This window comes from Macrobrachium rosenbergii, chromosome 43, assembly GCF_040412425.1.
Source record: "Macrobrachium rosenbergii isolate ZJJX-2024 chromosome 43, ASM4041242v1, whole genome shotgun sequence".
Lineage (NCBI taxonomy): Eukaryota > Metazoa > Arthropoda > Malacostraca > Decapoda > Palaemonidae > Macrobrachium > Macrobrachium rosenbergii.
Window position 1 is genome coordinate 38,775,923 of NC_089783.1, and position 10,702 is coordinate 38,786,624.

General features: G+C 31.3%; 1 protein-coding gene across 1 annotated transcript in view; it reads left to right on the top strand.

Annotated features, from left to right (window-relative positions):
• Positions 1-272: 272 nt before the first annotated feature.
• Positions 273-10,702, top strand: part of LOC136828804 (contactin-4-like) — a 211,264-nt gene continuing 200,834 nt past the window's right edge. Inside the window, exon 1 of the mRNA XM_067087039.1 lies at positions 273-1,095. Within this exon, the coding sequence (XP_066943140.1) occupies positions 1,011-1,095 (85 nt within the window). The 5' untranslated portion in view covers positions 273-1,010. The remainder of the gene's footprint in view (positions 1,096-10,702) is intronic.

The window sequence follows — 10,702 nt, forward strand, 5'->3', positions numbered from 1 at the left end:
CTCAGCCTTCTGTATTCCACATACGCTTTAAAATTGGCAACGTAATAAAATCAAAATCAACTAATATATGGCGGATTCTCTCTCTCTCTCTCTCTCTCTCTCTCTCTCTCTCTCTCTCTCTCTCTCTCTTACACACGAAGAGTGATAAGAAAAATGCAAAACCGCTCTGACAGTGGTGGCACTGGATGTGGGCAACACCACGAGGGAAGCCAAGCGAGAGAATGGGTTGGCTGGTGGTGTGGTGCCGGGACTTAGCGGCACATCGGTGGGTCAGTTACCTGCGGAGACTGGCAGTGTGAGGACGGGTTCCAGGGTCGCTGCTCCGTCTGTCTGTCGATCGAGGGTGGCTAGCAGCAGACCTCTCCTCTCTCCTCTTTCATTTTATTTATCGGGCAGCTTCTGTGCAAGTTATCGTTGTGGGAATTTCGAGAGATACGAGAAGGCTTATACCGCAGATGACATTCCAGTGACTAGGAAGGATATGAATGGTGACGGTTCCCAGTAGATTTCCGATATTGAAAAACTTTTTTTCCCATCTTAAAACTGGCCTGGAATTCTATTGAAAATACTGAGGAAGGGAGAAAAGTTGGGATACATTCTGTTGATTTCTGAATCTACTTTTAAAAGGAGAAGGGATTTCCTTTTCAGATGATGATGCCTTTCAAGTTCAGTCATGTGTACTTTATCAATGAAGAAAATTGAAGAGCCATTTTTTTATTTATTTATTTAAAGTAATGGAAGCTTAATAATCGAGGGAATTCATACTGAGAAATATTACTATAGAATGAAACAAACTGACGCCTTATGACGTTTTACAAGACGATGCTCCGAAGTGGCAAATTGCTTACGAACCATGCATCGAAAAACACCCGTTAATTTAAAAGTTACTCGTTGTGTAAGAGGCTTTTCGTTTTAATGAATCTGAAAAGTTGATAGTGTCAGTCAAGTGAGTCGATTCTGCCTCGTGTTAGCCAGTGTTGTGATAAGTGCCAAATACTGTGAGTGCCACAATGAAGGTCTTATTCACGTTATTCATCCTTTACATCGTGACAGCTGAAGGAGCCAAACCTAAAGTTCGGATTGGACTAGAACACAGTAAGTTCATGTATAAGTTGCTATTCCTTAAATCACTCGTACAAATGAACACTTCAGCAGCATAAACATATCTTTTAATACACACCTACAGAGAATATACATACAAACATACATACATACATACATACATACACACACACACACACACACACACACACATATATATATATATATATATATATATATATATATATATATATATATATATATATATATATAAATTTGTTGAATGTTTATGAGTTTACCATAAAGTGTGTGAATATATGCATATATATACAAACTTGCATATATATATATATATATATATATATATATATATATATATATATATATATATATATATATATATATATATATATATAATGTATGTATGTATGTATATATCTGTGTATATATATATGCATATATTCACTCATATGGTAAACTCATAAACAGCCAACATAAATTTTTGGCATGTAAATTTTGAATGAGATTTCAGTACTAAAAATTCTGAACTTTCCATAAATGAAAAAAATAAAAATAAGTGAAAATTACGCATGTTGCGTTACCAGTGAAAATGATATGAAACGGACGACAAAAATACAAACGATGATATTAGAACCTCGCAAAATAAAATTCGAATGCTAATGACGTTTTGCAGTGGTGTTTTGTAATGGTAAAATAAACCATTTTGATATCGTTTTTATTTTTTGCTTTTGTCGTTCCTTTCTTTGTTTATCGTTTTCAATGTGTTTATTGTCCCTATTTTTTTTTAATTAATCATAAATGTTTTGCAGTTTTGAAAAGTGAGAAAACATTAAAACACTATCAGAATTAAATATCCTTGGAGCTATGTGCACAAGCATATTCAGTTACGAACTTTATATATATATATATATATATATATATATATATATATATATATATATATATATATATATATATATATATAAATATATATATATATATATATACATACATACGTATGTATACATACATATATATGTGTGGATTCATTATTTTATATACCGTATATATATATATGTACACACATAAATCCGACCTTATAATCAATTTATGCATGTTTATGCATGCCTTAAGGGTGCGCACGAATAAACCATTTATATACTCAGGTGCCTTTTACTCAAAATAATGTCATGTATTATGAAAAGCAACATATGGAAAGTTGGTATACAGTTAATAATATAAATATGAAATCCTCATTTTAGAACTTTTTTGTAGTACGTCATTAATTCAAATTTCCGCTCCACTTCAATATAATAATGGTTAATCATTCACCTGGGCAGTGATGGTATAATTAATGAGAGCTGGCATCGTTCGAACTCTTTATTTCAATTTTAGCAAATAATAAATATGAGTTTACTCTGTCATGGGTAGGAGATAGTTTTCATTAACTTTTAAAATCTTTTCGAGACCTTTAACCAAAATTTCATTGTTATCTGTTCTCTATGTGCCTAGCACATCTAATTCTTTTTGCACTTGAAAAAACAGGAAGTCATCAGCATATGCAATAATTATGATAATAAATTGAAGGAAATGTCTTTCGGGATGAGGTTGCTAGTCCCATCCCTTTGCTTAAATCTTGTTTACCACGACCACAGTCGTCTTGATATCAGGTGCCTACGTCACTACTCAAGTCTACAACTTTTCTAGTGCCTTAAACCCCTCACTGTGTTGAGATGAAAATATTTAATATTTTATACATCATTTAGCAATTTTTTTAGTCCAATATAATATTACGAAAGAATCTGGTTGTAAAGGCTTTTTTGAAGGGTAAAAGAACAAAAATAATGAACTATTTTCATGGTATTTTTTAAACCCTTCATCACACCAAGACGAAACTATATTTTATATATTTTGAACACTACATAAAATCCGAGTAAAACCGTGTTTCGCAGGGTTTTCTAAACTTGAAGGATACAAAAACTAACCAGTGCTTCATATTATTTTTCGAGTCTATGTTAAAAAATATATAAAACTATTTTACAACATATTTCCAAGCCCAAAATGATAAGACGAAAAGGCTTGCATTCGCATTTTTTTGACTGGCTGTCAGTCGTATAAACTGAACTTTAAATTTTTCTGACTGTCAGTCGTAACAACTGAACTTTAATTTTTTTTTACTGTCAGTCGTATCAACTGAACTTTAATTTTGTTTTACTGTCAGTCGTATCAGTTGACTTTAATTTTTTTCTTACTGTCAGCCGGATAAACTGAACTTTAATTTTCTTTACTGTCAGTCGTATCAACTGAACTTTAATTTTTTTTTATATCAGTCTTATCAACTGAACTTCAATTTTTTTCACTGTCAAATGTGTCAACTGAACTTTAATTTTTTTTACTGTCAGTCGTATCAACTGAACTTTAATTTTTTTTCCCCGTCAGTCGTATAAACTGAACTTCAAGTACTCCCGTACAATGGTAACGTAAATTCCTACGGTGTCATTCCTTAGCTTCAAACGCATTCCAACGTGTTCCTTGTCACGACTTTATTGCAACATTTATATTTTTCGTTTTCTCGTCCATGCTGTAGTCTACGTCAGCATCCATGCGTCGCGAGACCTAAAATTCATCGTGGAATCCCATCCCACGAATTTATGTGGCCAGTTCTCTTGGCAAACATGTGTGCACGATGTTCTCACCTATGGCAGACTCGTGTGATGTTTACCTGTGGCCTGATTGTGTTTGAAGGTTCTTGCTGGGTACACTGAATGGGCAATGCTCTTGTAGTGTATGCGTTGTTGGCACTGTTGTTATCGTTATTATGATTATAAAGTATGTCTTAATTTTTTTTCGTAGTTACTGAGCTAACGTTATCGTTATGGAAATTTAATCTGTAGTAAAGTGTCCTACTTTTTATGATAATACTCACAGAGTGGGTGATTAAAAAATAAAGATGAATTTCGGCTGATGCAGATACCATTTTTAATGAGATATATAAAAGAAAATTTTCTTCATAATAATAATAATAATAAAACGAGACGCAGAAAGGAGGGTCTCCTTCCTAATAATAATAATAACTGATTTCCACATGAAATCATTTAGTCATAATGAACTTATTTATTCTTAATAAAGCCTTTGTTTATCGTTTTCCTCTGAAACAAGGTTCGACTCCCAGTAAAAAAAATATTTTTTATTTTACGATTCCAAACTATCATCATACTACCAACGTTTATTTGTGTGTGATATGTAAGCCTGTTAAACTTTACTGTATCTCTACAAAGACAAACAATTACGGTAAAAATATTCCACATGAAGGACCCTTCCTTCCTTTAATGCTTTATAAACTGGTTAATTAAAAAATAAATGGGGGAGGGGTGATCTAATTGGAAATGTGCACACCTATAAACTATTATACATCCATAAAAAGTGAATTTTTCTTAAACACTCTACTCATTCATGACATTACAAGACTGTAAACGATAAAACATCCATTAAAAATTAATTATTCATTTAACTGGAACTGCACAGTCCAAGAAACTATAATATATTATCAAAAAATATATTGATCTTAAAAATTCTGATAATACATAACAGTAAAGTCAGTAAACTAAAATATATCTATTAAAACTAAATTCATCTTAAAAAGTCTAATAATGAATGAAAGTAGAAATCAGTAACCTATAATACACCCAATTAATATGCATTAACTATCTTAAGAATTCTGATAATACCTGACAGTGCAAATCTGTAAACTATAATATAATACAACCATTAAAAATATATTTATCTTAAAAATTCTGAAAATACATTAAAGTAAAATCAGGTAACTATTATACATCCACTAAAAATAAGCTTGTCTTAAAAATTCTGATAATGCATGACAGTACAACCATTAAAAACAAACATATCTTAAAACTCCTGACGACAAACGACAGTAAAAACCATAAAATTAATTTTGGTCAAAGGGACAGTCTCAGAAAAATATTCAATAAGAATATTTTAGCCAGAGATTCGAGAAGCAGCCGATGATATGTGAGGCCATTATTCAGACCTCTAAGGATGCATTCGTGCGGGTTGCATCGATGGATAAGACCCAGATAACGTTTATCACGGGACTTTGGAATATCGGGTTTCGCTGTAAAGTCTCTTCGTTTATAAACAGATCTTTCTTCTTAAATTCAGTATTTGTTTCTTTGATTGTTTTTGGTGCTTTGTAAGTTTTTCACTTTTTTTTTTCTTTTGGTGTAAAAACGTTATTTTGCATTCAGTATTTATTTCTGTATTGTTTTTTAATCTTTGTAAGTTTTTCACTCTTTTTCCCCCTCTTCGTATAAAAACTGATCTTTTTCATTCAGTATTTATTTGTGTGTTTGTTTTATGTGCTTTGTAAGTTTTTCACTCTTTTTTCTCTAATTGTAAAAACAATTTTTTTTGTTCAGTATTTATTTCTGAATTTGTTTTTAGTGCTTTTTAATTTTTCACTCTTATTTTGCCCTTAGTGTAAAGACAGGTTTTTTTTTTATTCAGTATTTACTTCTGTATTTGTTTTTGTTGATCTGTAAGTTTTCCACTTTTATTTTTTAATGTAAAACAGGTTTTTTCATTCACTATTTATTTCTGTATTTGTTTTTTGGCGCTTTGTAAGTTTTCCACTTTTGTTTTTCTCTTGGTGTCTAAACAGATCTCTTTTTTATTCAGTATTTACTTTTTGTGCTTTGTAAATTTTTCCTTTTTTTTTTCTTAGAGTAAAAACAAGTATTTTTTATTCAGTATTAATTTCTGTGATTTTTTTGTTACATTGTAAGTTTTCACGCTTGTTTTTCTCTTCGTATCAAGACAAATTTGTTTTTATTCAGTATTTGTTTTAGGTGCTCTGTAAGTTTTTCCCTCTTGTTTTTCTCTTCCTATAAAAACAGATTTTTTTTTATCCATTTAGTATTTATTTATTTAGTATTCAATTATTTCTATGCTTGTTTTTGCTGCTTTTTAAGTTTTTCACTCTTTTTCCTCTTTGTATAAAACAGATCTTTTTTATTCATTCAGTATTTATTTCTGCATTGGTTTTTTGTATTTTCTTAGTTTTTCACTCTTTTTTTTTTTTCTCTGGAGTTGTGGGGAATTTGTTTTGTTTTTCCAGTCAGTAGCTGTTGTCTTCTCCTATATTATATCAGCTGTCGTTTGTTTATTTTACTTCATAAAAACTCTTAAGAGTGTTTTTGTCATATGAATACCTATTTTACACTATTTGGCGAATAATAATAATAATAATAATAATACTAAAATAATAAAAAAGAACTCACACACACAATACATGCATATTATATATATATATATATATATATATATATATATATATATATATATATATATATATATATATATATATATATATATATATATATATATATATATATATATATAGCCATTATTGAACACAACTGGGTTGCAGTGAATACAGCATTATTTTTTCTTTTTTATCTTTTGGGTTCGATATTCTTTTTAGATTAGATAGTGCATAAACGTAATACTTTCTCCTCGCATAATTCATGCCTCAATGTCCGTTAGAAATAAAAATGTACTTCTGAAATATACGGTGGTGTTCACTTAGCTACTGTTATTTCCGTCAAGGAAATTAAAAAACATAATTTTCTAGTTTCCGTTGAAATACACAACCTACGAGTTTCAATTACTTTTACCGATATCAAAACACAAACGCACAAACATACACATGGTACGCAATATAACTGGCATTATTTTATGTTTGCCTGTTAGTGATTGTTAGTTTTCTGTAAAAGAGTAAAAGAAAACTATTGAGATGGCTTTGTCTGTCCGTCCGCACTTTTCCTGTCCGCCCTCATATCTTAAAAACTACTGAGGCTAGAGGGCTGCAAATTGGTATGTTGGTCATCCATCCTGCAATCATTGAACATACCAAATTGAAGCACTCTAGCCTCAGTAGTTTTTATTTTATTTAAGGTTAAAGTTATCCAGAATCGTATGTCTGGCACCGCTATGGGTACCAACAACATAGGCCACCATAGGGCGGTGGCTGAATGTTTCATGGGCCACGGCTAAAAGTTTCCTGGGCCAAGGCTGAAAGTTTCATACAGCATTATACACTGTACAGAAAACTTGATTGCACCGAAGATGCTTCGGCGCATTTTCTACTTACGTGAGTGTTATTACTGTATGAAGATTTTTGCTGAAATGATGAAAGCCAGCTCTCATAAACATTTGATAACCAAAGAAAAAAAGAGCGAATATGTATTTTATTTTGGATGAATTCCAGTTCCATCACTCCTCCCCCCAAAAAACAGAGAATGTATCTATATTATCTTCCTACCGTATGATTTGGTTCAAGATTATCTAGTGGGATAAAAACCCTTTTTCATTCCTAGAACGCATACAAATACACGTGATTTACTTTAAATGACTATTTCAGGAAGAAGGCTCTCTCTCTCTCTTTCTCTCTCACTTCCCTTTTTGGTCAACCTGGCTTTGTCTCAATTGTTATCATAACCACTGAAATGTTTTTATTGTAGGACAGTGTGCCTCAAAGAGTTTTAGAATCTGTGCTTTTTATAGGTAACATATTTGTTCGTACATTGAGTAAGTGTACTATCTATCTTTGTATCTATCTATAATTCGTATACATTACATTTATAGAAGCTCTCTGACACTCTCGAGATTGTAATTTTCATCATTTTTTTAATTTTTCATACACAAACATAAACTCATTATATGTCATTATGCAAACTGATATATTTACTTATGATATACAATGAAGAGACACAGTTGCCCTTAATAAAGGGATGATATTAGTACATGAAACTATATTTTTCTTCTTTCGCGGAAAAATATAAATGCTAACAAAACAATGACGTTTCAAAAGATGCTTGATAAAATGAATACTATTTTATAGGAATCCTACACCTTTACATCCACAGAAACACACAAATACACACACGCACAAACACACACACACACACACACACACACACACACACACATATATATATATATATATATATATATATATATATATATATATATATATATATATATATATATATATATATATATATATATATATATATATATACATATACATATACACGTGTATGGAATGTTAATGCTTTAAAAAAACGTATCAATTTTACCCCATCATTTGCTGATTCTCTAAAATCTAAGAAAACTAATCGTCACTCCATAGAAAATGACTTAGGAAAATAGGAAAAGAATTCCAAAAAATAAAAAGTACCAAAAAGTATTTTAATACAAAGAAAAAGAAAATTTAGGACTATAAACGCAAGTCAAGAACGTCCTAACAAAGGTGATATCGATAGTTTTTTTTCTAAATGGCAAAACAATTGAGGACAAAGAAAGCCCGCTATTAACTATTCCATTGAGGCACTAAAAGTGCCGAGAAATGTAGAGGAATTCATAGCCTTCTGTTTTGCTTTCTCCTCTGCGTAAAGAAAAAAAAAATGGAGGTATACCGTGGTTTGATCTTTAACTAGTGTTTATCAACTGAGATTTATAGAGTCTTAGACTTATTCATTTTACATCATTTCTATGAATAATACTTATAATATTCATGCATAAGTGATGGCGGTAAAGTTGAAGATAATTTTGTTAATGAATGCTTTTGTTAAACGTCTCACATGCACGTCTCTCTCTCTCTCTCTCTCTCTCTCTCTCTCTCTCTCTCTCTCTCTCTCTCTATATATATATATATATATATATATATATATATATATATATATATATATATATATATATATATATATATAATCAACACACAATCACGTGCGGAACAGAAATAAATTTCTGACTCACATCAGGATCGAACCCAGGTCTTTCAACTGAAACACCAGACCGCTGACAACCAGAGTGTGACCTAGTTGTCAGCGGCCTGGTCTTTCATTCAACAGACCTGGGCTCGATCCCGATAGTGAGTCAGAAATATAAATTATATATGTGTGTGTGTGTTCGTGTGTGTGTATGTGTAATCACTTATACCTCTATGTTTGCTATGATATTGATAAATCTTCGTTATTTTTTAAAGGAACACAAATCCCGTAATAATCTTTTTTTTTTTATCAATATTATCGAAGAAGGCAAAAAACTGTCACATCTTGAAGACCCGGCGGGTGGATCAATGGAAACACCTTATTATAATCTCGAGGCTTCTCCAGTGACTAACTTTCCCTCCTTTCTGTGCTGCTTTTCTCTCCCGGGTGTCCTCTTTCTTGTGACACTTCTCATACCTTTTTTTTTCTTTTCATTTCGTTCCCTTGTTAGTTTTGCGTTGTTTGTTTATTATCCTTCCTCGACCATCACGACACTTTCGTTATATCATTTTCTCCGTAAAGAATCTGATTTTTTTGTTTTATGCCTTTCTTTACAAATTTTTCGCGGATTTTCCTTGTTTTTTCATAGGAATGATTCTATTTACACCCCAATTTTCTTTGTAAACAACAAATTCTGTATTCTTGGAGCCAAACTATTTACTTTTGGTCTCCAACATTAGCTAATTTTGATTTATCTATATTTACACCTTATTATTTATTTTAAACAAAAAAAAATTCTTTATTCTTAGAGCAAAATCATTTATTCTTTGCCCACAAACATTAACTACTTTTGATTTACCAATTTACACCCCAAAATTCTTTTTAAACAAAAAAATACTGTATTCTTAGCGAAAAAGTAATACTCTTTGTTCCTAGACATTTACTAATATTGGTTCATCTATTTACATTCAATATTCTTTGTAAACACCAAATACTATTTGGCTACTCTTTCTCCCAAAATATCAACTAATTTTAATTTATCTATTTACGCCTCAATGTTCACTTTAAACAACAACTATATTCTTAGAGCAAAATCATTTATTCTGTGTCCACGAACATTAGCTAATTCTGATTTTTCTATTTACACCTCAATATTCTTTGTAAAAATCAAATACAGTACTCTTAGAGCATAAGCATTTATTCTTTGTCCACAAAAATTAGCTAATTTTTATTTATCTGTTTACACCTCAATATTCTTTGTAAACAGCCAATACTGTTTCCTCAGAGCCAAAGCATTTACTATTTATTCCTGCGGAGACATCAGTGCAGTCTAAGAATCACACTTATTTCCCCCTTGAGATCATGTCAAAGAATTGTTGTTACTTTACTAATTCTCCTAAATCTAGATGTAAAATTCCTAATACTATAAGGTCTGCATAGGACATATATAAATCCTATGCATGCAAAGCACAACGACAGAAGGGAAAAACAATGAATGTTAGAATAAAACACGTGCACGAAACATATCATGGCTGGTAGTCACCAAGGGTACAAATGTCTATCCAATATTGGTTATCAGATAAAACGTCCTTTGCTTTTACTTTCACGTTTATGCATCTATTGTCAACTGCAGAGCTTGCACTTTTGGGAAGGATCAATAAACATCTCAATGAATTCTTTTACGCTGGCGCGCGCAAAAGTAATGCCAGTAGAAGAAAGAGGTAAAAAGTGAGACAGGAATAAGTCTCTCTCTCTCTCTCTCTCTCTCTCTCTCTCTCTCTCTCTCTCTCTCTCTCTCTCTCTCTCTCTCTCTCCAACTTAAAGAGAAAACTTTTGATGAGACAAAAGCTGCATAGTCTTAAAAACGACAT